We start from the raw sequence: 25,469 nt of genomic DNA, 5'->3' as shown, positions 1-25,469 counted from the left end.
GGTAGTGCAAATGAGAGCAGTGTTTGTTCACGAGGCAGTAGCGAGGAAAGGCAACAGACTAATGGAGGGAGAGGAGACGACCAGGGCAGCCAAGGCGAGGCCGAGCCGTTTAACTGCCCTTCAGGAGCAGCTGATCTGGGCCCTGCTGGGGTCTGGACTGTCTCGGGACGTCCTCGTCCAAGCCGTGGGGGAACTGGAGAAAGACAGGGCGAGTGCAGGCGCTGAAAGGGGAGAGAAGGGGGATGGAGAGAGCTCTGAGGAGGGAGAAATGGATTTCCCACCGCCTATATTCCGAGAGCTGGAGCAGCTTCCCCCAGAGGAGGCGGCCAAACTGAGGGTTGAAGTCGACCAGCTACTGCAGTAAGTAGATCCCAGCGCTTCTCTGGAAGCTCCATGGCAACAGCAAAACCACCTTAATCTCTCACTAACTGCTGTTCTCACACAGCAATTTGTCTGGGCCTCCCAATAGGACCCGATCGGGTAAAATTCAAAAATGCCATCACCACTTCATCAGCACTGTTTCTGATATCTCCACCTCTCTTTGACCACATGCACCATCAAAATTAAGCACCTGAGAGTGGAAGCAACAATTTACCCGTTAACCCATTTTTTCCTTTATTCTTCTTTAGCTTGGTTCCCTCTCTTTACCAATTCCTTCCTCCTTCTCCTGCTTCTCTGCCTGTCTCTCTCTGCAATCTGGCCTCTGAGGCGAATTTAAAGAGGGTTCCTCCTTTGCTAGTTACTAATTACCCACCCCCATCATTATTCTCAGGCCAATTCTTAATAAATAAGCTACACACATAGGTGAAGATTAATGGAGCAGGGCTGGTCATGTGAGATTATGTTTACACAACGCATGAGTGATATTTCTACATGCAGTTGTATGATTAATATTTGGAATACACACTGCATTTATTGGACAACTTATTGAGATGTAAAATAGCATAAAGAATAAAACATAAACTTCTCCTTGATGGGCTTTTATTTATATATATTATTACATTTTACTAATACAATACCTCATGAATATTTGTGGCGTGAACTTGAATCTGTTGAAATTAGGGATTTTTTGCAATTTTGTGTGTTTTTACTGCTCCTGACTTGACAGTTAGAAAGCGTTAAATTAGGCTTCATAAACCTTTTACATGTTTTTTCCCCTCCAGTGATCTGAAAGGGCTGGACTTTGCCCCTGTGTGCTTTCCCTTATCTCTCTGTCAATAAGCCTCTCTCTACTTCCCTCTCAGTGGCCACGCTTTATGTCTAATGTTGGAACAAACCGTGCCTGTTTAGCACTGTTATGGAAATGGTTTAACTGTTAGAAACACCATGAAATGTTTGGGAAAAGAAAATAACCAGTCAAATAAATGAAAATACATAAGAAGATGTAAATAAATAAAAAAAACACAACAAGAAGTAGTAGGCAAGTACACACAAAAATGATTTCTTTCTCTGATAGAGAGGACCCTTGGCATGTTGCAAAAATAGTGAAAAGCTACATGCAGCAGCACAACCTCCCTCAGAGAGAGGTAGTGGAGTCCACAGGACTCAACCAGTCCCACCTCTCCCAGCACCTCAACAAAGGCACGCCCATGAAGAACCAGAAGAGAGCTGCTCTGTACAGCTGGTACGTCAAGAAGCAGTGCGAGATCAGCCAGCGTGAGTACTGATGCAGCTGTGGAGCTGCAAAGACCCGCGTCTCTGCTTTCACACACTGTTTACGTTTCACAAACACACATTTTCACACACTCATCAAATATCAGTTCTCTAGGAGACTGAGACTGATACTACCTCTTCCTTCCAGAATTTACCAATGCCAAACATGGACTTGCATCAGTGGAGGAGCAAGGAGAAGACACGAAGAAAGGACGGAGGAATAGGTTCAAGTGGGGTCCAGCATCCCTGCAGATCCTTTTTCATGCCTACGAACGACAGAAGAATCCGAGCAAGGAGGAGAGAGAGGGGTTGGTGGAGGAGTGTAACAGGTGAGATATAGTGTTTGCACTAAGACAAAACAGGACTTTTTCTACCTATTCTTATAGCCTTGCTGAAAACTTGGTGTCTGATCTCATGCATTTCTCTATAACAATAAAAATTTACGAGGGAAAAGAATGTGCAGTCAAAAACTCAAGCTAATCTGAATCATCAGGGCTATGTGGGTGTGGTTTGGTCCCATTCAACTGACAGTTCTGGCATCATGAACAAACAACCAATGATGGTCATCATTGAACTATTATATGTCATAAGACTGCTAAGCCTTTAAGGTATGTGGAGACTGACTGGAGTGATTCTTACAGTGTATCTCTAAAGAAAAAATCACTGGTCATTTTATCCAATGTCATAAGATGTGATAGTACAAAAAAACATGTCTCTGTTAGGTTTGTCTGGTGTGTGAGCTAACACCTACAGTAGCCTATGTTTAGTAATATGTATATAACTGGTCAAACCCACCGGTTTGGAGAAAACCTCTAAATTCTCAAAGAGACAGTGTGGGCCTTTAAAATGTAACGCCATATATCAATGTCCTCTTCCTCTCTCAGGGCAGAGTGTATCCAGAGGGGGGTGTCCCCCTCTCAGCTTGCTGGACTGGGCTCCAACCTGGTTACTGAAGTTCGGGTGTACAACTGGTTTGCCAACCGCCGCAAAGAGGAGGCCTTCCGTCACAAACTGGCCCTTGACACGCCTTACACAAACCAATCTGGATCATCTTCTAACCTCAACCTTCCACCAAGTCCAGAGCACGGTAATACTCTAACAACCCTCAGGAAAACGTGAAAAGGTTGAACAATACACAGTTGGACTTGCCTTGGCCAGCTCTCTAGATGTCGTCTTTTTGGGGACTGACTTGTGTTGTATTCCAGGTGTGAAATACAGCCAGCAAATCCTGTGTGACACTGTGAGTTCAGCCAGGGGCAGTGGAGGAGAGAGAGCGGGACGTCTTGCAGTCAGCCCTGTCCAACTGGAGCCCAGCCACACACTCCTCGAGACCCACCACCCCAAGCCGGTGAGAGCATGTGTCATGGTTAGAGTGTCGACTACATGCATACTCTGCTGTCATGATGATCATGTTGTCCTCTGATCTCAGGTGTCCAGCGGAGGCCCACTGCCCCCAGTAAGCACTCTGACCTCCCTACACAGTCTGTCTGCCTCCCCTGCTTCCTCACAGGGCCTCATCATGGCCTCACTGCCCAGCGTCATGAGCCTGGGGGAGTCCTCACTTCTCATTGGTAACATTTGCTTTCTAGTTAATTTCTTTTCTATGTACAAATAAAAAGAAAAATCTCTGATTCATGTCTTTGCCTGTTGATTCACAGGTTTAGCCTCCACGCAGCCTCAGACCGTACCTGTTATAAACAATGTAGGGGGCGGTTTCACAACACTTCAGCCAATCTCATTCCAGCAGCAGCTTCACGCCTCTCCACAGCAGCAAATATCACAGCAGCTTCAGAGTCACATGGGCGCCAGTCCGTTCATGGCAACCATGGCGCAGCTGCCATGTCACAGTAAGACTACAGCAATAAAATGACATGTTTAACATGTCACGTTGAGTAAGGATCTCAATCATGTGTTTCTCATTTCAGTGTACAACAAGTCAGATTCGCCCCAGTACCACTCGTCCAGTCTGCTGTCACAAGCCATGGTCATCACTGACAGCAGTAGCCTGGGGACTCTGACCAGCCTGGCTGCTGTCAGACAGGTAACTGGGCCTGATGGGCTGCTCCGGTTTAGAAAAAAAAGTTTCATAGCGATGTCATGACCCCTGTGGTCCTCTTGAGGTTTGAGCTGTTCACCGCCTTTTGTTGTGGCCACCTGAGCCTGGTCACAAGAGACAGTATCTGGTATTATATTATTTGGTAAAATGTCCTTGGTTTTTGTTTTGTTTAGATTCTAACAGCAGATCCTGAGGAACAGACGGACCCACCTTTACAGGAAGATTCTCTGCACCTGCAGCCACACACACCTGTGCCAGGTACACAGCTGTAAATCCAGGTGTTTTCCCAGACACCTACATCCTACTACAACATTTTTGAATTGCCATCATGTCTAGTTTTACAAATGTCAAAGGGATATCATACCTATGAATGATTTTTGACCATTTCAGAGCCGCATTTATCTCTCAACACGACAAAGTCAATGGGAATACATCAATGTTGACCTTATGTTATGAAAGCTAAGCTAACTAGCTGCTTGCTCCACAAATAGAGTGGTAGCGGTTCTCTCATCTAACTCTTAGCAAGAAAGTAAATACTGCATTTCCCAGAATGTTTTCCTACTATTTTAATGCAGCTTTTTATTACAATAACACCACTGCAGCATCTGGGATGAACAAATCTATGTCTACGTCTTTGGGTCTTACTGGTTGTTAACCAGGTGCATCACTACCACCCACTAGGGTGAAGTGAGGAGCAGCGGATATAAGAAAACCAAAAAAGAACAAAATTCTCTCTGCCTTTTTCTTTTAAGTTAGTCAAAAGACTATTTACTTTTCACACAGCTCTCATATATTATGTTTTGTTCTGTTTACTTCAGATCATAGTTGTTACACTTCAGTAAAATACGTTAAACAGATTCTTGTTGGTCACAGTTGGGTATTTACCTATTTCAAGAGATGTTTAAGGTCTTGTTTTTTGTGCAGACGTTTTACTGTGACATTGATGTCCCTGTCGTCTTGCCAAACTTTTTAAACTTTTCACATGATAATTAATAATATTTGGACCTTAGCTTTACTTAACGCAGCCTGTATGTTGACTGACTGTATGGCTACATCTGCTTTGCCTTTCACACCTACACGGGGAGGAGCCCAAAGAAAACAAATGCTCATACAGTTTCTAAGCAAAGTGATGTTTTCCCTGCATTAAATGTGATTAAAGATCATAGCGCTCTCCATGTAGTACCTTGATCTCTGTGCTGGAACATTCAAAACTAATTTTGTCACAAATTTTCTGTCATCAGCATCTTCTGAGAGCTTGGAGCTGTACCCTGCCTCTCAGACGACAGACAGCCATCAGTCCCACCTCCTCTCACCTTCACCTTCAGACATCAGCTCCTACATTCCCACACAAATGGTCTCTACTGCACAGTAGATGTGCTCTGACAATGTAGCATCTCCTCACTATCAGCTGGACTGTGATTGACGGGGTTTTGTGACGGACAGCTACCTCTGGTGAAAGTTTCCCGAGGAACCTCAAGTCAGGGGCCACAGAGACGACTCAGCTCTGATGTTTCAAAGACTCTCTGACTCAAACGCCACACAACCGTAACATGAACAAGGATGTACATGAGAGATGTGAAAGATTTGATACAACAGAGAATCAACTGAAAATCAACACCGAAATGTATTTTTATTGAAAGAATGTTTTGTAATATTCAGAAATTGTAAATCCAGGTAAAACTTGTGAACCACATTTTTTTTTTAACTCACTGCCTTGAAATGCTTTTTTCACACTTTAATGAGTCTCTTTCAAAGTCAAGAATAACCATGACAATGGTATTAAAGATTTTTAATGAAAAAAACAAAGGCTTTGTGTTCAAATGTTCTGAATATCTCACCATCCACTCATTTCAAGCTTGTGACAGAACACTTTCGGGTGGAACATAGACAAACATCCCATAACAGTGAAAAGATAGTCACAAGATATTCAGTTCAAAGCTTCTTCCACTGTGTTTCCCTCTCGCTTTTTTTTCTTTTTCCGTTTTACTTTGACTTGTGTGTTTTCCTGTTCTGAGTTCCCGTGCTCACCGTTGCTTTGAGCATTGAGAGGAGAACTTGCACAATCCACCTGCTCCTCTCCATTCTGTTTCCTCTTTTTCTTTTTCTTAACAACATGGCTCTCTTCTGCCTCTGCCACTTTTTTCTTTTTCTTTGACTTTATTTTTCCTGAGCAGGGAGGCTCTGTCGAGGGAGGTGAGAGTGTAGAGAGCAGTGTTGAAGAGGGTAAGAGATCTTTGATTGCCACTGCTGCCTCTCTCAGCCTGGTTTCCATCTCACTGTCGCTGTCACTGTGAAGATAAGGGAAATAAAAAATGTTACAATTGCAAGTATGGAAAAAAGAATTAAACAATTCATATAACAAACAAAAAATATAATGAATAAGAACCTTGAACTAGGAACTGGACGACGCCTCACAGGGGCTGGAGGCTCCTCAGCCGTCTGTCCTGGGACTGACGTAGAAAACAGACGAAATCCTAAAAGAAAAAAAACAGACATGGATACCCACGCTTAAAGAGAAGAGAGCATAATCTATAAAAAAGCAACATGGGTAAAAGGAAAGAGAAATGTCACCTTCATCATCATCATCATCATCATCATATTTTACTGACTGCCCACACGATGAGGTTTCGGTCCGTGTTTCTGTGATGCAACTTGCAGAAACATACATGGCATAAATGACACTGAAAAAATATTTATCACTTTGACGTGTTAAATTTCTCTACACAAAGTAGAACAACTTACTTGTCAAGAAGATGTCCCAACTTTTTAGCAACGTGTGTTCGAAACCCCTGGCTGACCTGGAGCTCGTTGCCATCGTGTTCATGGTCAGCGACAACAACACTGTCACACAGCAAGGCAATATTGAAACGTATTCATTTTTCTTAATTCAACCATTTATTTTAATTGGGGCTGCTTCAGGTTGAAGATGAAAAGGTGACAGGTGACACACACAGCAATGTTTACAGACATTCCTGTAGCATATCTGTTGTTGAAAGGTTTACTGTGTAAGCTACTAATACAGAACCATTAGCTTTCTACATAATGACTGAGCAATGATTGGTTATTTCAAGAGATAGACATACCGTTTTGACTGTTTCACATCGCTGTCTGCTTCTGAAAACACAAAGACAGCAACAATCATCAACAGAGAAACAATGTCCTAAATGAGGGACTCTACCATCGACTAGCAGTAAGTTAAAGCCCATACACTGCAAGAGGTTAGATTAAGGCTTTAGTCACACAAATAAAAATCTCTCTTTTTTCTTGACAACTTTAGCCAAAGTTTAATTGCAACTAGCTCATCTGTACGCATTGGAAATATCATGGGGTGGACTTCGCCAGGGTAATGTCGTATTTTATCTGTTATCTGTTATCCCGATACAGACAAAAAAACTTCCACCTTTCTTCGTGTCTGTTCGTGTCTCCCAAACCGCCTCCTGGCATCTCCTCAGCACCTCGTCGTCACTGCTGCTGGAGTCGTCAGAAACACCGACCATCTTTTTAACGGGGGCCGCCATGATAAAAACGTGCTGCTCCTGTTGTGTCTGTTTTGAGCTGAGGATTTTGGGTAATGTAGTTCAGTCGTCATTGGAAACCGTGCGGACAGAGGTAGTCGTGTTTCTCAGGTAGCCTTTGCGCTTTTATTCATACAACTTTTGGGAAACAAACTGTTTGAACAAGTAAAAATAAAACAAATCTTGACAGGTTTATTAAAGTTCTCGTTGTGAAGACAGAGGAGGTCAGATATCTTGAAAGAGCTTGTGCAAAAATGACACAGTTTCATGAAAAGTAAAAACAATCTAAACCATTTAGCTTTATTTTACACAGAGCAGTGGAGATCAGGATTACACTGAAATAAAAAAAAAAAAAAGAACATGGCGTCAAAATAATGTCATATTAAAAAAAATAAAAAATAAAAAATACAGTGGGATAATATTCAGATTTTTCAACAACTGTCCAAAATCATGTGGATTGAAAAATATCATCTGCAGCAACTTGCTACATTTTTGTGAGGTATTGATATAGTTGACATAGTGTTAAAATACATTGATACAACCGTGTTTGTGTTGAGTACGAGTCACATTATCAGATTACCTGCTTTGTTTATCATTCAATTAACATGCTGTTTGTGATGCCAGCTGGAAGACAGAAAAGCCCCCAAAATCCCAGATAATCTATTTATAAAGAGCACTAGGTTTTCAATGTGAATATGTTTCGTCAGCCATTTTTATTAACAACAAATCTGATATGACATATGTATCATTTGTAAAAGCAGCCAATGTAAAAATAGGAATTACAGATTGGATCCCTAACTTTTTTGACTCAGTCATTTAGTCTTTTTGCGCAGATATACAAAGGTGTACTCCCTTCTCAAGGCATTAAGGTAATCAGATTACAATACCACTGACTGATACTGTACGGCAAAACAATGTAGTTTCTACTACACCACCACAGCTGCTGGTGAAGCTGTCCAACCAACATGCGCTCATTGATTCCAACTGACAGAACAATTGAGGTTGTATAAGGTCACGGAGCAAAGATTATGGCTGCCCATGTGTGTGCCTGATATCACACTTGTTGAATGTTAATCAGCTATGTAATGCGTTGTTATTAATTATTAATTAAACTGTAAAATGTTACGTTTTATAAGAGTGAACATGATGAGTATATGAAATGTCTTAACGCAGGCTGTGTGACGCCACATATGGCAGAACTGCAGGACGCTGTAAGATACTGTGTTCATCAGAGAGTGTGATATGAGGAGCTGAATTTCCTTCCCTTTAGTTTACTGAGGGAGAGAAGCATCGTACTGCAGCATTCGTCTTACAGCTGGATGAAGCGCAATGTTCTCAGACATTAAAAAAAAAACACAATGAACATCTGGATACAAGGCACATGGAATCAATATTACAATGCACAGTAAAAGAAAGCCCAGATCTTTTGAGCATGGAAAAAGATTTTCAGACTGCTCCGGTGGTTTCACATGATCTAACGATTAACTGCAAAATACATATTTCACTGTAAAAGCAATAGTGGCCACATTTTGGTTTAAGAATTATTTCCAGCATGTTAGGTAGTTCCATTCATTTCTGTGCAATATGAATTTCATTGTTGAGTGGATAATGGAGTATATCAGAGTCTGCAGAATAATTTAACAGTATCAGTGCCTCCTGAATGAGTGTCAGCAAATAAGTATTACAAACTTAAAGGAGCTATTTTTAAGTTTTGCCATTGCTACATATGCAATGTTAGTATAAACAGTTGTTTTTTTAACAGTCTAGAAGAAACGTTTTGAGTTCATCATCAAATTTCATTACTTTACTCGCCAATAGCTGACTGCAGTGGTGGAAACCAACCCTTTTGTTCTGCTTTTATTTCTATCACTTCTTTTCCCCTACTGAAATTTGCATGCTAGCCAGCCAACTAGCTCTGGCCCGGTTAGCCTGTCTCAAGACTTTCCAGTATGAAGTCACTGTGGGGTCCAGGCTCCCATGAAGAAGTAGTGCTGCTGGGCGTATTATAACCTCTTGTAAGCTCTTGTATCGTAACACAATGATAGCTGAAGCTCTTGGCCAGACAGATAAGTATACAGCTATCACTGCTAACATTGGCTATGTAGTAATAGCAAAACTTACAAATTGCTCCTTTAACTAAGGCAGGATTTATGTCGACTGGAAACTTGTGCATTGTAAAAATATTACACAATTTGGAGTGAATGTAAAACAACAAAACCACCAGTTCAGTCCTTTAAACAGGGCTTCCATGAACAGAGAGACAGGTCAACTTCTGTATCTACCCCAGCACCTGATCAAAAATAAATCAACTACCAAGCTACAAACCTCTGTCATGTAGTGTGCTACTATGGTATTTCATTGGTAGACTGATTGCAGAGCAGCAGAAGATACACTCAGCAACTAGTTTAATAGGTACACCGCACCATTGGCTGAACTCAGCTCTTACAGGGTGGGATTCACAGTGCTGTTGTGCCAAATGAAACAAAGAAAACAGATCTCAAGGGATTAAATAACCGTGATTACACATTGGACTTGGTAAAACGGGCAGACCAAACAGTTTCAGACATAGATAGGATTTTAAGAAAGCTGTATGAGGTCCAGTAACTTAGATTCTGCTGCTATCCCAAAGTTTGATAGAACAAACACAAGATTCCCAGTTGTCAGCAAATTAAGTAAAAGTTTTTGTCATAAAAACGTAATAGAGTCTAGCAGGATGAAGATCACACCTGAAATCATGAAAGAGTGCATGCTGTTGTTGAGAGATCAACCTAACAATGTACCATATAAAATGGACAGCTTAAATATCTGACACAAACAGTCACAACTGATAGATATTTAAGGAAGAATGAAACTCAAACAACATCAACTAGTGCTACATGATCATCTATGACTACCAATACTGTAAAACATCTAGTTTATGCTTGCTTTTCCATATGGGAAACACAACTGTCACTTGCAAAAGGTGGTTCAAATAAACTACAACTGATAACAACTATATATTTAAGTAAATGAAGTAATAAGTAACACAGTCTATGGGCTTTGCCATGAGAAAGTCTGTGACTTTAAGTGTCCCTTTCCAGCAGAGACAGAGACAAAAAACTTAAGGCATAAGTGTTGTAGCAGTAACATGATACTTGTATGACAAACTGAAAGACAGAACAAAAAGGCTTCAGTCAGATTTAACAGAACATTCCTCTGAGTCCCAGAAACTGAGCTCTGAGAGGTACTGATGAATGGATCCATGATTTCATTACAAGGCAGATGTGGTCTGTTGATTCTGAAGTATGTTGTCACATTTGTAAGAAAGTCCACAAAGGAGAGAATATTTCTGTCCACCAAAAAGAAGTTTTTGGATGGTTGTAATCCAAGACATCAATCCCCTGGGAGGTATTGCACATGTTTTCATATCAGGTATTACAGACCACCATTGTATGCATAGTCTGCCTTGTTGTGCATGATGAGTTTGTTGTCCACAAAGTAGAAACTGTCTGATCTGGTCTCGTAGGGGTGCTCCACCATCTGGCGAACTAGAAGGGGTGAGGGGCAAACAAACAAAGATTAATATATGGATTCTTGTGTAAAATATAAACCCAGTAGTTTTAACATTAGTGGCTGACCAAAACAGACCAGAACTCACTGAGGTCATCTGGAAGCTGTGGAAACTCATAAATGTGTTCACATGTGTTGCGGCTGTTAGGAATGCAAAAGCCAAAGTCAAAGTCAAAGTTCTTGAGAAGGCGCCCCTGGAAGTAATGCCTCTCAATCATACGAAAGCTGTTAATTGGCCGGTCACCCACTGTGAACTCCACACTATGGTCAAGAAACAAACAAGAAAGAAAAAAATTACTATTCACTAACAAGACAAAAGGCATATTATCAAGATTTTAGCTATTTTCATTCAGAAAGTTTACTTACGTTGCACCAACAGTGCGCAGTTTTAGGAAGGCTGGTGTAAACTGGTATCTCACAAAACGTCCTGCACTAATGTCTACATCTCCACTCTCCTCTTCAGTGTCCATAGGACCTAATACAGAAAACATGTGCATCTAACTAGGATCCAGCTTTGACAGGACAGGCAAAAATTACAATAATCGGCTGCATGCACAACATAAAATTCTGTCCAAACAATTATTCACGTCATCATTCACCCTTTATTCAAAAAAGGCCGTGATAAAACTGATTGCATTGATATAGCATGGTTAAAAGGAGCAATGATGTATGAATCTGATATTGAGGAAAAACTGAGGTTTCCTAATTCTTTTTTTTTATCTGAATATGTCATATGTATTACTTGTAAAGGTAAATGTATTAGTAGTAGATGAAATGATTACTTTATCATTCCTTCCACTTGTGGGAATTTCTGTTCTCTTACATAAATATACCTTGAGATATGCCTCTCCAATCTGTTCAGTTTACAAAAGGAAATTGATGACACAGATAAAACAACAGTTATTGAACAGTCAAACTGCAAGAAGTGTAAGCTGGCAATTACAAACCTTACAGAACTCTGGCTGAACAAGAAAACATGACATAAACCTCCCTGAGAAATCTGTGTCTGTCCACCATTTTAAGGATATCAAGCCTGGTGGGGTGGCAAAAGTTAATAATTCACTTACCACTGTTGGGAGGTTTGGCAATCTCAAACAGGACCGTCCCTGTCTCCAGATCTCTGATTTTGAAACGTGTAAAGTCAATGTTGAAGATATTGTCTTCAGGTTTACAAAGATAGTCTGCAATATGGAATAAAAGTGTAAGTTTGTGTTAAGAAATGGGTAGAAGGTGAGTCCATTATCTAACAACAAGCAAGCATCATTTAACAAACAGCCCAAGTTTACTTAAAGTTTGTCTCTCATATTTGATTAGATTTACTACTACTTGTATGGTGAATTTTGTGAGCACAGAGACTCTACCTTACTTAGAGAACTGAGATAGCTCTAGGGTTTCAGTATCTGTTTTCTGACTCTGGCAAGTTGCAGTTGTGGTGAGTAATACTATAGCACAGGCTACCATGTTTTCAACAAAGTGTTGTGAGAGAGAGGGGAAGTAACGACATTGTTGTCTGGTCTGTGAAAAAGCTAAAAACAATGGGAGGCATTAAGCATTGGCTGCAACTGTGGTAGACAGGCTGTCTGATGACAGGCCCTGAGGTTTGAGTCAGAGGCTTCAAGCCTTTCAGGGGCCTTGGGAGAAAAGTTGCATAAAAATGTACAACACAAATGTACAATACAAACCACTTAAAGTTGCATCAATTTTTTTAAATATTAACAATGAATGAAAGAACTATGTGTAAAGCAGAAAGGGGTCACTAGTAGTGACAAATTCTCAGAGAATTATCACTGCCTCTTCTGTCCGCTTCAGTTCTGTAGAGTGCTCTAGCATCTTTTAGCTCATTGTTCTGGTTTTCCAACCCAAAAGTCTGCTCCTATCAACCTTATTTCCAGCAGCAGCATGAAGTTGTCTTGATTAATAAGCTCTCCCAGCAATGGCAAACAGAGGACGTTTGTGTCTAGCTGGTGATCATAGTGAAGCCAGATATTCCCTTAACAAATGGCTAGAGACCAAAATAAAGCTAAAAGTTTAGTGAGACCTAAATTCAACAGGTGGCAAGAAACATAGATGTAAATGAGTTTGTATCCAATATTGCCAACCACTTTCAATGGAGAGCAGCCAAAGCCTGCTTTAAAGCTAAATGTTGCTAGATAACATCATGCGCTAATAACTATATTTGCGACTTTATCACGTTGTATTCTGCTTGGTGTCAAATGGTGTCAGCCCTTTTCATCTGGTTGCTTCTCTGTTCATCTCCGTGCTCACACACCCAAATTCCCAATACACCTGTTTTCATTTACCTATTTTTATGTTTCTGCTGTCAGACAATGGGACAACTATGAAATGGTGACTGAAAGGCAGCCTATTAAGACTACATGTTAACCAGCAGTCACCTACAAGCCATTTCCAAGCTCTTGCTCTGTATGTCTAAAATCTTGGTTTTATAACCGCAACTTCATCTGTCAAAATCACCATACACATAACAAAAAGACACCGGCTATATTTACTATGTTTACATGTAAAATGATAACTCAGAGAGAAAGTTCGAAGCCACAGAGAACCTTTCTTATTTTTTCTCTCACACGGTGCACAGCCACTGCAGCTCATTTACATCTATGTTAATTGCAATGCAGACTCTCTTCCACTCACTGAAGAGTAGACACAGAGACAGGTGCCTCTTGTGGGGCAGTCGCTGAGGTTTGGCCTAAAAGTTGCTAGATTTGTTGCTTGTTGCATTTTTGAAAATGTTGTACAAAGTGTGTAAAAAGTCCCTAAATCTGAGTCTCTACATTGGCACACTGTTAGTGTCTTTCATAATATGTCTGTCTTGTGTTTTCAGCTGTTTGGCCCCCCCAAAAAAACACATTAATGCAGCTTTAAGGACTGGGGACCCTGAACATCAGTCCCTCTAAGTGGCCCAAATTCCTAGCTACGCCCCTGAGAACATCCTTATTCTTTGTTAAACAAATCAAACAAGACTCAGAACAAATATATATAGCGTTATACATTTCACCAATTTATGATTATTCAGTAGATCCATTTACAACGGGTGGACTTATTGTCAGCTGGTTTGCTAACTGGGCGCTTAGCCACAATTAGCAAAATTGTGAATGATTGTAAATGAATGATGCCCGTTGAGTGGTGTGATTTTACCGGGTTTAATTAAGACCAAGTTTACGCTCACATAACGTACCCTCCGTGACAGCCCGGAGCCCCAGGACATGGTCCGGGGAAATATCTCTTCCCAGAGCCCGGAGCTCATCCTCTGTGACCACAGGCCACTTATCCGTTTGACTGCGCCTCGACTTCAGCTTCTTCAGCATTCCTCCTCCGGTCTTCCGATCCCTGTGGGTCGTCTCCGAGCTGCTGTCTGCGTCCGCCTGCCCCTTGCCGACTGTCTGTGTCGGTTTGTTTCGAGATCCGTTCATACCGGAAACTGTGGCAATAATGAAAAGAGTTGTTGTGCTTTCCAATTTGGGAGCGACTTGACAAACTGCGGGTGTAATTTTCAAGATGGCGTAAAACGTGTACGAGAGACGGAAAAGCAAGATTGTGATTGGCTTAGAACGATGGAGGTTGTCATAGTTACCGACGGGGTATGAACGGTTTAAAGCCCAGGCCCTCCCGTTTCCTCTTCAACTGGCTGCATTGTGTTACTTCTAATGGGGCCATTTTCCAGCATGCTCTCGTCTGCTATCTCTTCTGTTGGTGGGATGATATGAATGTTCAGTGTTTTCTCTAAGAACACAGTCTTGGCATCTTGACGAATACACAGCTACAAATTGATACTGCCCCAGTGTACCGTGTCAAGCACCCGTTGCTCCTCATGTCCAGCGTGTGGCGCTACTGCAGCTGTCCGGGTAGCACAAAGTTTTGTTGACGGAAGTTCCCACGGAAGAAGAGAGGAGCCGCGATGGTGCGGGTGAAGTCGAGGTAAAAATGTGCTCGTCGTGTACCATTTGCTCGCATATTTGTGCGGTTCCTTTCTGACGATGTCTGTTCTGTCGGCAGGTATTTACTGTGCGAACTCGTCGTGTCAGACCGGAGCCGCCTGTTGCTGCTGGATGACCGAGCTATTGCGTTGGCAGTGAAGGCAGCGGTGGCCCGTACTCACGGTGACTATGGAGCGGCTCTCTGTAGTGTCGGATTCTCTGGTAAGCAATGGTGCAAGAAATATTTAAATGCCCAACTTAAGACAGAATAGTAAGACAGAATTTAAATATACTCAATCAGAAGTACAGTAATTGCATTTCAGACTTAAAATCAAAAATTGTACCCAAAGTGCCAAAATGACTCATGCAGCAGAATGGTCCTAGGCTGTGATATAACACTTAAAAAAAACATTTTATTTTTTTTTTTTTACTTTTTTCTTGATTAGATTTTTTTAACGCGACTATTTACATTTTTTGAAAATTGATACTGAACATGTTTTGTATATACAATCTTAAGTAGTGACAATAGCTGTCAAATAGATGTAGGTGAACAAGATGTATATAATTTCCCAGTGAAATTGGGTGAAGAAGTAGCATACATGTACATGTACATTATTTGAGGAAATGTCCACTACAGTAGTGTTTACTGATCTCTCTGTATTCTCTGCTTTTTTCCTTTTCAGTGAAATATCTGAATGCTCATACTGGAATAGTATTCCTGCGTTTGCCCAAAAGGTGTTACAGACTCCTCTGGTCTGCATTGCCTTTCATAACCAGTGTTGAAACCCGTGGGCAGAGAATTCCATGTTTTCTTAACTGTTTGCATGTGGGAGGTAGGAAAAACATCAACACACATTTTATAATGAATCAGACATGACATATCTTTTAACAATCTTGAATACAAATTGAACATTTGTTTTTTTCCCCAGGAACAATTCGAACATGTCAGAAGTTTCTGATCCGATACAATGCCCAGCAGCTCCATCGAATGCTCCCTAAATGTAAAAATGAAGGTAAGGGGTTTTATTGACTTCTATCGTAATATTATTCATACTGTACTCTGCACTTAGAGTCCGTGGTCAGTATTTATTTATTTGCCCATGTGTTTTTTAGACTCTTCAATGATAAAATCTTGATATTAACTTTAAATGTTTGCCAGTGTCGAATGTGCTACTTATAGGATGGATTAGAACATTTATCTTAAATTAAGACCCTTTTGAATTCTGCTCTGTAACATGTAGTACTGGAGGGCGCACACACCTCGATACAAAACACCATTTGACTGGTTCTTTCTCTGTTTTCATTTACAGAGGAAAAACAACAGGTTCGCCAAGCAATTCTGAGTTGCTCCTTAACAAGAGGAAACAATGAAGCACTTGAAGATGAATTAGGAGGTGAAGAAGAAGATGAAGAAGAGTGACTTCAGAACATGCAGTAAAAGGCAGCAGCTTTGTAGTTCTCCTTGGATGTCTGACTATAATTCATGACAGGACTAATAGGAGTGAAGATATGAAGCATTTGGAGAAATTCATACCCAACTGTGTGAAAACATAGTTTACTGCTGCTGTATTTGTTACTAAAGAAATCTGACTGACTGTATGCCTGGCTTTAACAGAGAAACACATGATATTGCAGGGTGCCCAAAGGGTAACCATGAACATCCTTTCACAGCAAGGTCACATTTGTTTCTAATGCTGATACTGAATCAGTATCTCTTTGTTGTTGTGGATAAGGCTCACTGTAAATAAAACTGCAGCCACATAGCAAAATAAGACTATGGCCTAATTCTGAAGAAATGTAGTGTTTATTTTTTAAGGATTTTATTTTGTATATACAGTGTTACAGTGTTTTGTGCTTATCTGTATTTATTTACAAATTAAAGCCTGACTTTTGACTTTGTGGTTCCCTAAAAAAAATATATTTTTGCACACACTTGCATAGACCATCCAAGCATTAACAGAATTGTTGATATACAGTAGGTAAACATTTTATTATTGATGCCCAGATATCTACATTTTGTCAAGTCAGCTGATATAGCATAACCATTAACGATTCACTGTGTCTTTAACAGAACAGTCAAATAATAAACAGAAAAATATTTTTTACTAAACCCATTTTGATACCATAAAACATTCAAACTTAGCCTGGCTCATGCCATGGATGTAGCTGACAAGGCTGTCATTACTACATTTCCCATAATTCCCAGCTGGGTCCCAAACAGATCCCAAACAGGCAGGCGATACAAGAAACATCCGGGTCTCTCAGGTTCCTGTCTGGCGACCCGTCGCCATTAGTGCAAGCTCGTTGTAACGGATATTTTTTTTGATCAAAATCTTTAAATTGACACGTTTTCCAGCCTTTGGAGAACATTATTCGCCTTGTTAGGGGCACATTGTTTTCCTTAACGAGAAAAAACCTTACATTTAGGGGTCTTGGCCCCTCGTGGCGAGCTTTCGTCCTCTCTTCCAGCAGCCTCCATAACTTGAGACGCCGAAATCGTGTCTCTTATTTTTCTCGGGTTTGTTTTGTTGTCAAGATGTCGCCGTGATGGGGTCTCCGCGTTTGACAGAAATGAATCAGGGCCTTCGTCGCCTGACCCGCACTCACTGCAGCCCGCTTTTTGCCTCCGTTTTTCTGTTTGATGCTAGAGAGCTCGGCGGCTCTCTGCCCGGAGCTCGTCCTCACCGCCGCTCACTGCCCGCAGACAAACATGGAGAAAAACCCCAACAGCAGCACCAGCACCAAGGTTCCGCCCCGTTCCAGCTCCACAGGCCCAACACCGGGCGAATCTAAACCCAAAACAGGTAAAGACGAAAACACGCCTGTCAGCAACATGAATGTCACTCGATGTTGTGAACCACGACGTTTGCAGCTGAACACTCCCTCAGCCGTGTGGCCTGCTGGGGCCTAGCAGTAGCGCAGCTTATCTAGTATGGCTGACGTCGCTGTCAAAACATTTGACCCACCAACAGTCTGAACGGTGGCTAATATTTGCACACAATACTGCATTTTTAAGTCCATTAGCCCCTATCGATGCACCACAGTTGTCCTATGTATGGATGCAGAGTCTCGGTGACATATTCACTTCTGCATAAACAAAGTTTTATATCCCAACGAGTTGTATAATTTAGGTCATGTCTATCTAACTTGCATACCAAAGTCTTTAAATGCCTATTCTTTGTCTGAATAACTAAACCTCATGCATAATTTTAAAATCCACTGTAAGCTGGTTTCTCTATTGGGAGTCCCCTTCCATTACTTTTGGACGGTGTCCCTGGCCTCAACACCCAACTTTGAGGCTAGAAAATGCACAACCAACAGAGGCTGGCCTGTGTCCCTATTACTTAAACTTAAAGTCTCCAAAACGCTGTATGTGATTGGCCGACAAGGATATCTATTCCACCAGCTGGAGTGAAGTTGCAGAGAGGGCCTACTTTTTACCCTTAGCACTAATGATAAGACATTTAATTAATCATATTTACATGCCAACAGGAACCCCAGGTTTCAGAGTTACTCAACTACTTTTTTTCTTCCATCAGTTTCTGGTTAACAACCTCCAAATCACACATCAACGAAGTGAAGATCTTATATTGAAATGTAAATTTATGTATTCAGGTTGTTAATGAATATTTTTATTTAAATTTCAGAAGGTAAAAATAATGGAGGCTCCAAGCGCTACAGCCGCAAGCGTGAGCCTTCCTTTCCTAAAACCGATGGTTTTCAAGGCCCTCGCCGCACCAATTCACAGAAAAGCAAGAATTTTGACAAGAGACCCCCTCAGAGAGGTGGAGGACGACAGTATGGAGTTACAGGCGGAGGACGACGTGAGGAGGTTGGTATTTTTTTAAGGGTGGCCTTGTATTCAATTGTTAGAGCCTGTCTTTCATGTGAAAAATATTTTATCAGTATGAATGATTAAGAGATATTTTCAATGTAAAATTCTGACAAGAAGCATAGCATTAGTTTTAAGTTGAAATGTACTTGACAGATTGTTATCCACCTCTGCCTCTCCAGGTAGCAGAGACACGCCGGGCCGAGTTTAGCCCGGCTCAGTTTGCTGGACCGAAGAAAATAAGTCTGAACCACCTGCTGAACTTCACCTTTGAACCCCGTGGAGCTAATGGTGGTGTTGGAGATGGAGGCCACTCGTGCTGGGGCCGCCGAAACAAATGGGGCCACAAGCACAAGCCCTTCAACAAGGAGCTTTTTCTGCAGGCCAAGTAAGCATCCCCCCAGACTTAAAAAAAAAAAAAAAAAATGAAGCAGAGAGGCTGAACTTGTGGGACTCAAACTATCTTTGTTTGTTGCAGTTGTCAGTTTGTTGTGACTGACGACCAGGACTACAAGGCTCACTTCACTGATCCAGACACTCTGGTCAACTGGGACTGTGTGCAGCAAGTGGTGAGTGCCTACTCTCTGTTGAGCTGTGCTACCGGTGCAAGAGTCACAGTCATTTACATACTGATATACATAATGACAATCTATTTGTGTGTGTCTACAGCGCATCTACAGTCATGAGGTGCCGTCTTGCCCCATCTGCCTCTACCCTCCTTTGGCAGCCCGCATCACCCGTTGTGGACACATCTTCTGCTGGCCATGTATGCTGCACTACCTTTCTCTTAGTGACAAGAGCTGGTCCAAGTGCCCCATCTGCTATGAGGCTGTGCACACTGCTGACCTGAAGAGGTAAAGGAGAAGTAAAGAAAACTTGGGTGTGAGTCCATATAGCGTAGAAAAGAGCTGGTAGGGTGCTGAGGAGCGACCCATCCCAGCACTTTGTTAAAAAAGAGCTATGCATGGATTTTGTTTCTATGACAACAATATCTTGACAACACATCACCACCATCAATCAGTGTCCATCCAATCTGCTCCCACAACTGGGCTTTTCTGTCTTTTTTGTGGTAGTTTCTATCCAACATATCATAAAGCTCTGGATAGACAGAAATGACCAAAACAAGCTTCTCCTCCATTTTGTTGGTTACCAGAGTGATGCATCCCGCCCCATCTGATTGGTTGCCTGAAAAGGAGCTACAGTGACAACAGCAGAGCGTTTCTATAAAGTTTAGTATATTTCATTTTGGTCAGGGGTGTTTTGACACTTGCCTATAACAATTGTTTTCTTATTGTAGTGTGGTTGCTATGGAGACCAGGCAGTATGCGGTTGGTGATGTAATCACCATGCGCCTGATGCGAAGGGAAAAGGGGGCTCTGGTGGCCATGCCTAGCTCTCAGTGGGTGAAGGTGGAGGAGCCTGTTCGCTTTGGAGGTGAGAGGAGGCAGCAGCAGCATATTTGTTTATGAGAGACTGATTTGGGGGTATTAAAGAAATTAGTTTTAACAAACTGTTTTATTTCTTTAATGGATATAAAGTACTAGAGTGCTGTGTCAGAGGTTTCTTCAGGCTCAACAGGAGGGGAGGAGAAAGGAAAAAATTGGGGTTTTTCAAGGAAAACATGTCAGATTAGACAAAGTTACTGTGGTAACTGACTCAGAGTTAACGTCTCCTCAGTCAGTTTTCACTAAACCCATCCTCTGGAATCCTTCATTTTTTAGTGTTTTGTCATAATGACTTACAGCAGTACTACTGAATAGCAGTCTTTACATAAAGTGTTTTTTAAGTCCTAGAACAGTTACGTCTATGTTTGAGAAAATTTTGTTATCCTCTTTTTGCCACTGTGTAAGTTGCTTTAGATAAAAGCGTCTGCCAATGAGTAAATGTAAGTGGATATAACCATTTCTCTCAAGGGGCTGAACATAGAACATAAATGTGGTGACAGGACGGTTTGTGTGTGTTTTCTAGATGCTTGTCTTAGCCCGTACTCCAAGCTACTGCTGACCTCCCCTGCCCAGGTCCTCAGCCTGGTGGCAGAGGAGAAGTCTGCCCTGCAGGCTCAGCTTAGCCAGGAAGAGGACGCCCAGGGCTGTTTCATTCAGAGCGCTCTCTGTCTTTTACAGGTAACTAAAGCTACATGCTGGTCTGTGACACTGAACAATTACATTATTTCGTCTGTAGACAGAAATAAAGCAATAGACAGTAGTGACCAAAATATCACAGTGTGAAATGAGTGCAAGCAAAACACATGAATTAAATATGCATGAAAAAAAGTGAAACACTGATAAATGTAAATGAATGTAATATCGATGCATTTTTCTCTTGCATGCCTGTTAGTGGAACATGAAAACTGCTTTATTGTACAGAATTAAACCATACTCAGCTGTAGACCTTTAACTATCTAACTGTTTGTCTGTGGTTTAGGAGCGAGAGGAAATGCTACTGAAGCAGCAGAAGGCAAATGCAGCAGACAGCTTTGAATTGTCCTCTCTGACTCTGGAAGATCCTTCTTCTCCTGTGGAGGAAGTGATGACGAACATCACCAGCACTAAGGTGAGTATGAAAATGCACCATTTCTACAGGTTAACTTTTTTGTCTGTATTGTATCTATTGGTGATGAGATCAAATTATTTCACTTTTTTCCTTCCTAGCCTGTGCTGCAGTACTCCTCTGCATTTGATGACGAGGTGGCGGAGCTCCCAGAGGAGCTGCCAGGGATACCTGGAGGCCTTCTGGAGAGTGTGCTGGAAGAGTCTCCTGAGGCTGTAATGGATGCAGCCCCAGAGCTCCAGCTTGATGAGGAGAGCTCAGCCAACCAGGCACAGCCAGGCCGTCCCTCAGCCAGTGTGGTGCATGGACCCTACTACTATTTCTACCAAGGTGGGTAGTTCCTGCCCAAGCCTTGCGTGGTTTCTCGAAAGTTAAGATAGTTAAGAAATGTAAGAGATTTTTAACTTAAGTCAAGCTTGGCTGCTGTGAGGAAAATGTTACTTTGAGGAAACTGATGATGCAAACTTCCTGATTACTTAAACACCAACAAATTGAATCAGTTAAATCTGACTAAAGCAAAACACAGGACAGATCTTGTTTGTATACAAAAGAAATCTGAATTTAGTATCATTTCCATACTTTAAACATAGCTGGAATGTTTGTACTCATTGTAAAAATCATGTCAAGGATGTCCTTGAGTCTGACCACTACAAAGTGCAGGAAGCCTGTTTGTCTTGGCTGTATGGCCTGTTGTTTTTGCTTCCCTCATATTTAAGTTTCACTGTTGACTCAAACTATTTCTCATCACCTTTTGCTCCCACACATTTCTCTCTGCAGCTGACGACTGCCAGCAGATGTTCCTGCATCCTGTGAATGTACGCTGTCTGTTGCGTGAATATGGCAGCTTGGAGGCCAGTCCTGACTCCATCACAGCCACAGTAGTGGAGATAGTGGGACACACAGTCACTGAGGTCAGCAAAGTTTTTTTTTATTTATTTATTTTTTTATTTCCAAAAGTGCTTAACTCTAAACTTCAGTGTTTTGGCAATGGAAACCACACTATTATTTCTTTGACTTTGATTTTTCCTGTATGGTTTTGCTGCAGGAGATCCGTCGTCGGCATCGCTATCTGGCTCATCTGCCCCTCACCTGTGAGTTCAGCATTTGTGAGTTAGCCTTACAGCCACCAGTCATCTCCAAGGAAACTCTGGACACCTTTGCAGGTCAGAACACTTTTCCTGTTTTCAGCATGTGAATTTACAGTTGCATGAAAGAGATTTTTAAGTCAATATTCCAACTTCAAACTTTTAGATGAGTTGGAGAAAAGAAAGCGCCTGAGGCAGAAGAAAGCGAGGGATGAGAAGCGCAGGGAGAAGCGAATTGAAATCGAGGAGAACAAGAAGCAGGGTAAATGTAAGTACAGCTGAGCAGCTCTCAACACCAGCTGAAAATGACTATCCACTAGGTTGTACGAAAATCTCTCCCTAACAACATACTTGTCCCCTCAGATCCTGAGGTGCATATTGGATTAGAGAACCTGCAGCATTTCCCAGCATTTGGCTCTCCGCCTCACAACAGCAGCCCCCCGATCCAACCTGACTTCAATTTTGCCCCTCCTTCACCTCTCAGCAGCAGCCCTTCCTCTGGTAAGAGTAGCTCCATCCTCTGTGATTTGTTGTGCTATATTTTCACTCTCATCAGCTGGCTGTTTATGGCTTATAATGAGAGATGCATTTCCTCTGCTGTCTTAGATGGAATGAGATTCCCGAGTCTGAATGGGCAAAGCCCTTCACCCATTGTGGGTAGTGTGGAGGACGACTCCCACTGTATGTCCTTTGCACAGGTGTGTATGGATTGAAATTGCCCTTGTCATTAAGGTAATATGTGACATAATTGAAGTGCTAATGTTGTAGCACATAACTTTATATACTTGACATGGTGTGACCCTGGCTGTGTTCTGTATAGATGCTAAGAGATGGGAAAGCCAGAGTTGATGCTGGGCCCAGGATCACTCCAAAGAAAGGTAGTGCAAGATTGCCGATGTTGTGGTGGCTTTTAAAGTGCTGATAAGCATCACACAGCTTGAGGTCTTAATACAGTAATTTGAAATTTAGACATTGAGTTGATATACAGTACTTGTGTGTACGTAGTGTAGTTTAAATTTCCTTCTTGCATCACCTCCTCCCTAAATTGAAAGGTAAAGTCAAAATGAAAATCCACTGGACTCTGGAGTTGTAGAGTTAATTAGTGGTTATTCATTTTATGGCATTGTAATACCTGCATGAATTAGATTTTAAAAATGTTTAAATACACATGCTAATATGTAGTACTGGAGGCTGGTCTTTGATACTGAGGTGTAGCAGCTAAAATAATGGTAACAGTGTCAGTCCACCTTAATCAAATAACAAAAACACATTCTTTTTGCAAAAGTAACTAAAGCTCTCTAAGCCAATTTTTTTAAAAAAATCTGTACTTGACTGAAATTGCCAAATGATGCGGTTGTATGTCCTTCAACTGAATCTGGGAATAATTATTTTAATTTCTGTTCTCTCATATTTGGGCTGCAACAACAGTTTGCTCTTTGTAAAGTGTATGTTTGTATAATAACGATGTCCTCTTCTTTTTTGATGGGTTGTCATAATCTTATAAAGGAAAAATCTCTTTTAATCGATCATAATAACACTAAATCTTACATTAATAAACTGACAACTGAAACCATGCCATACTTGTTTAATGGTATGTTAGGCTGCTGATTACAAAATAATACATTTCTGTATTCATGAATCGCTTGCATTGTTTGTGTACAGTTGGTACAAGTAGCACGTACTGATAAGCGTGTGGGTGAAAGTTGGAGCTCAGTGTATTATTGTGTATTTCTTGTAAAACCTGTTTTACGGCTGTTGAGCAGTGCAACTCCCTGAAGGCGTCTTGAAGTCAGTATTGTGTCTTGTGTAATGTAGATAAGCTCCTAGCTCCCCCAGCAGCGGACAGCGATGGAGAGAGTGATGGGTCGGACCGTGTCCCGGTGCCCAGCTTCCAGAATTCCTTCAGCCAGGCCTTTGAAAAGGCACTTCTGCAGCTGGACAATGGTCCAGCTTCTCCTCCACAACCTGTGGTTGACCCAGGTCTGGTATCCATGAATTAACTGCACCGAGTTAGATTTTTTTGTCTAAAGCCAATGTGTGTTCTTAGACTTGTACTCATTCTTGGGTTTCTTCTTTCAGATGAGAAAGGAGGCAAGAAAAAGAAGAAAAAGCAGAAGCTTCTGTTCAGCACATCCATGGTTCACACAAAGTAGACAACACTGATGTTCATTTAATCATATTGTTTCTTGAGTTGATCTTCCACTGCTTGTGTTTTTACTTCCATGTGGATCTTTCTTGGACTTACAAGCTATGGAAATAGGTTTTAGCATGTAGCCAAAGTTCATGCTGCTTAAGTCATTGTTCCATTGGCTCGATCCATTGTTTGGATCTCATGCCATTTGTTTAATTTTTTGTTGTACAACTTTAACAAAGCTTTGCAGCAACCACCTGCCACTGAAAGCCATATGGGTAACATTTTGTTCAGATGCAATGGAAAGCAAGGAATAGAACAAGCTGCTGGCTCTCGTATTATGTTTGCTTCAGGCTTTTCTTGGCTTCCAGATGCCTGACTTGCATCACAGTGGTTGCTGTATGATGTCCAACTTTCCTGAAATTGACCCTGAGCGTTGCATTTGAAACCCAAGAGTAATATGGATAAGATAATTCTAGGGTGCTTTATATTACAGTAGCAGTCAGCCAGCTGCAGGTACGTTGCACCTTTTGAATCTTTCCACGATGCTCAGCGCACAGACATTATTACTCTGGAACTTCATGTTACAACAGAAAAACACTTTAATGTTTTTTGTTTGTTTTACCACAGAAAATAATTTAGGTCCGCACTTCATGAGCTTTCAAGAGGATAGATTTTGTGGATTGCTGCTTTAAAATCAAGCCCCCTAGTATTTTATGAACAACGACATGAATGCATAATAATCTAATACCATAGCGAGGAAGTGAAAACACAGTATTGTATTCAAGAGATTAGTTCTGTTTGAACAGAACTCCAGTATATTCTGCCGGGTTAAACCATAAATACACACTTTCTTCTGATTTGGTTTCTCCTGTATCATCTTCTGTTGTAGAATGTTTACTAACTTTTAACATTACTCTCCCAGTTGAATTTCAGTGTTGGAAATGTGTGAAGTTAGTGAACTGCTGACATTCAAAGTGAAGGCTGAAGAAAAGCAGATTGAATTTTTTTTGTTTTGAGGATTCTATATTCACATTTATGTTTGAGCAGTTGTATAGACTAGTGAACATAACTAGTCTGTTGAAATGAATAAACAATTATGCACAATCAAGGAAGTGACTGTTTGATTCTGCAGTCAGTTAATGCTAAGGACAATAAAGGATCAT

At 41.3% G+C, this 25,469-nt stretch overlaps 5 protein-coding genes across 7 annotated transcripts; 3 read left to right on the top strand and 2 right to left on the bottom strand.

Moving 5' to 3' along the window:
* The first annotated feature begins 10 nt into the window (after positions 1–10).
* hnf1a (HNF1 homeobox a) lies at positions 11–5,137 on the top strand. Its single transcript, XM_071482183.1, has 10 exons — positions 11–360; positions 1,457–1,656; positions 1,802–1,982; positions 2,538–2,740; positions 2,859–3,001; positions 3,083–3,224; positions 3,312–3,500; positions 3,579–3,694; positions 3,883–3,967; positions 4,951–5,137. The coding sequence occupies exons 1-10, from the start codon at positions 11–13 to the stop codon at positions 5,079–5,081; spliced, it is 1,740 nt and encodes a 579-aa protein (XP_071338284.1). The 3' UTR covers positions 5,082–5,137.
* Positions 5,138–5,314: 177 nt separating this feature from the next.
* cunh12orf43 (chromosome unknown C12orf43 homolog) lies at positions 5,315–7,268 on the bottom strand. Its single transcript, XM_071482188.1, has 6 exons — positions 7,110–7,268; positions 6,793–6,823; positions 6,452–6,550; positions 6,281–6,360; positions 6,096–6,183; positions 5,315–5,997 (listed from the first exon to the last, which is right to left on the bottom strand). Exons 1-6 carry the CDS (start codon positions 7,225–7,227, stop codon positions 5,637–5,639), a joined length of 777 nt encoding a protein of 258 aa, XP_071338289.1. The 5' UTR covers positions 7,228–7,268; the 3' UTR covers positions 5,315–5,636.
* Positions 7,269–7,396: 128 nt separating this feature from the next.
* unc119b (unc-119 lipid binding chaperone B) lies at positions 7,397–14,502 on the bottom strand. Of its 2 annotated transcripts, XM_071482190.1 has the most exons (6): positions 14,363–14,502; positions 13,967–14,209; positions 11,841–11,954; positions 11,140–11,248; positions 10,862–11,034; positions 7,397–10,751 (listed from the first exon to the last, which is right to left on the bottom strand). In XM_071482190.1, the coding sequence occupies exons 2-6, from the start codon at positions 14,199–14,201 to the stop codon at positions 10,639–10,641; spliced, it is 744 nt and encodes a 247-aa protein (XP_071338291.1). In that variant the 5' UTR covers positions 14,202–14,209; positions 14,363–14,502; the 3' UTR covers positions 7,397–10,638. The 2 variants fall into 2 exon arrangements, with proteins under 2 accessions (XP_071338291.1, XP_071338290.1); XM_071482189.1 differs by lacking the exon at positions 14,363–14,502 and having other exon boundaries at positions 13,967–14,331.
* Positions 14,503–14,550: 48 nt separating this feature from the next.
* Positions 14,551–16,599, top strand: pop5 (POP5 homolog, ribonuclease P/MRP subunit). Its single transcript, XM_071482191.1, has 5 exons — positions 14,551–14,706; positions 14,785–14,927; positions 15,389–15,538; positions 15,635–15,718; positions 16,016–16,599. Exons 1-5 carry the CDS (start codon positions 14,687–14,689, stop codon positions 16,123–16,125), a joined length of 507 nt encoding a protein of 168 aa, XP_071338292.1. The 5' UTR covers positions 14,551–14,686; the 3' UTR covers positions 16,126–16,599.
* Positions 16,600–16,958: 359 nt separating this feature from the next.
* On the top strand, positions 16,959–25,414 carry rnf10 (ring finger protein 10). 2 transcript variants are annotated; one of them, XM_071482182.1, is made up of 17 exons: positions 16,959–17,509; positions 18,353–18,541; positions 18,724–18,925; positions 19,016–19,106; positions 19,207–19,391; positions 19,835–19,971; positions 20,506–20,660; positions 20,962–21,090; positions 21,189–21,417; positions 21,865–21,998; positions 22,133–22,250; positions 22,339–22,440; positions 22,536–22,673; positions 22,779–22,870; positions 22,993–23,050; positions 23,988–24,152; positions 24,252–25,414. In XM_071482182.1, exons 1-17 carry the CDS (start codon positions 17,347–17,349, stop codon positions 24,323–24,325), a joined length of 2,361 nt encoding a protein of 786 aa, XP_071338283.1. In that variant the 5' UTR covers positions 16,959–17,346; the 3' UTR covers positions 24,326–25,414. The 2 variants fall into 2 exon arrangements, with proteins under 2 accessions (XP_071338283.1, XP_071338282.1); XM_071482181.1 differs by having other exon boundaries at positions 17,210–17,509; positions 18,353–18,537; positions 18,720–18,925.
* Positions 25,415–25,469: the final 55 nt, after the last annotated feature.

This window comes from Trachinotus anak, unplaced genomic scaffold (assembly GCF_046630095.1).
Source record: "Trachinotus anak isolate AG129_WGS33_773 ecotype Australia unplaced genomic scaffold, CSIRO_AGI_Tana_v1 ptg000008l, whole genome shotgun sequence".
NCBI lineage: Eukaryota > Metazoa > Chordata > Actinopteri > Carangiformes > Carangidae > Trachinotus > Trachinotus anak.
Note: the sequence above shows the minus strand (reverse complement) of the source record. Positions and strands in the feature narration are given on the sequence as shown.

What these genes read in the sequence shown, in the direction of transcription:
- hnf1a (XM_071482183.1), top strand. Translation starts at nt 11, where the DNA reads ATGAGAGCAGTGTTTGTTCACGAGGCAGTAGCGAGGAAAGGCAACAGA. An exon ending in AGACCCACCACCCCAAGCCG is followed by an intron (nt 3,002 to 3,082) that starts GTGAGAGCATGT and finishes CTCTGATCTCAG; the next exon opens with GTGTCCAGCGGAGGCCCACT. An exon ending in GCCACACACACCTGTGCCAG is followed by an intron (nt 3,968 to 4,950) that starts GTACACAGCTGT and finishes TTCTGTCATCAG; the next exon opens with CATCTTCTGAGAGCTTGGAG.
- cunh12orf43 (XM_071482188.1), bottom strand. Translation starts at nt 7,227, where the DNA reads ATGGCGGCCCCCGTTAAAAAGATGGTCGGTGTTTCTGACGACTCCAGC. An exon ending in TTGGGACATCTTCTTGACAA is followed by an intron (nt 6,361 to 6,451) that starts GTAAGTTGTTCT and finishes TGTTTCTGCAAG; the next exon opens with TTGCATCACAGAAACACGGA. An exon ending in TGATGATGATGATGATGAAG is followed by an intron (nt 6,184 to 6,280) that starts GTGACATTTCTC and finishes TTTTTCTTTTAG; the next exon opens with GATTTCGTCTGTTTTCTACG.
- unc119b (XM_071482190.1), bottom strand. Translation starts at nt 14,201, where the DNA reads ATGAACGGATCTCGAAACAAACCGACACAGACAGTCGGCAAGGGGCAG. An exon ending in CTGCGCACTGTTGGTGCAAC is followed by an intron (nt 11,035 to 11,139) that starts GTAAGTAAACTT and finishes TCTTGACCATAG; the next exon opens with TGTGGAGTTCACAGTGGGTG. An exon ending in ACAGCTTCCAGATGACCTCA is followed by an intron (nt 10,752 to 10,861) that starts GTGAGTTCTGGT and finishes CACCCCTTCTAG; the next exon opens with TTCGCCAGATGGTGGAGCAC.
- pop5 (XM_071482191.1), top strand. Translation starts at nt 14,687, where the DNA reads ATGGTGCGGGTGAAGTCGAG. An exon ending in ATGGTGCGGGTGAAGTCGAG is followed by an intron (nt 14,707 to 14,784) that starts GTAAAAATGTGC and finishes TTCTGTCGGCAG; the next exon opens with GTATTTACTGTGCGAACTCG. An exon ending in TAACTGTTTGCATGTGGGAG is followed by an intron (nt 15,539 to 15,634) that starts GTAGGAAAAACA and finishes TTTTTTCCCCAG; the next exon opens with GAACAATTCGAACATGTCAG.
- rnf10 (XM_071482182.1), top strand. Translation starts at nt 17,347, where the DNA reads ATGCTAGAGAGCTCGGCGGCTCTCTGCCCGGAGCTCGTCCTCACCGCC. An exon ending in CGAACATCACCAGCACTAAG is followed by an intron (nt 21,091 to 21,188) that starts GTGAGTATGAAA and finishes TTTCCTTCCTAG; the next exon opens with CCTGTGCTGCAGTACTCCTC. An exon ending in GAACAAGAAGCAGGGTAAAT is followed by an intron (nt 22,441 to 22,535) that starts GTAAGTACAGCT and finishes TTGTCCCCTCAG; the next exon opens with ATCCTGAGGTGCATATTGGA.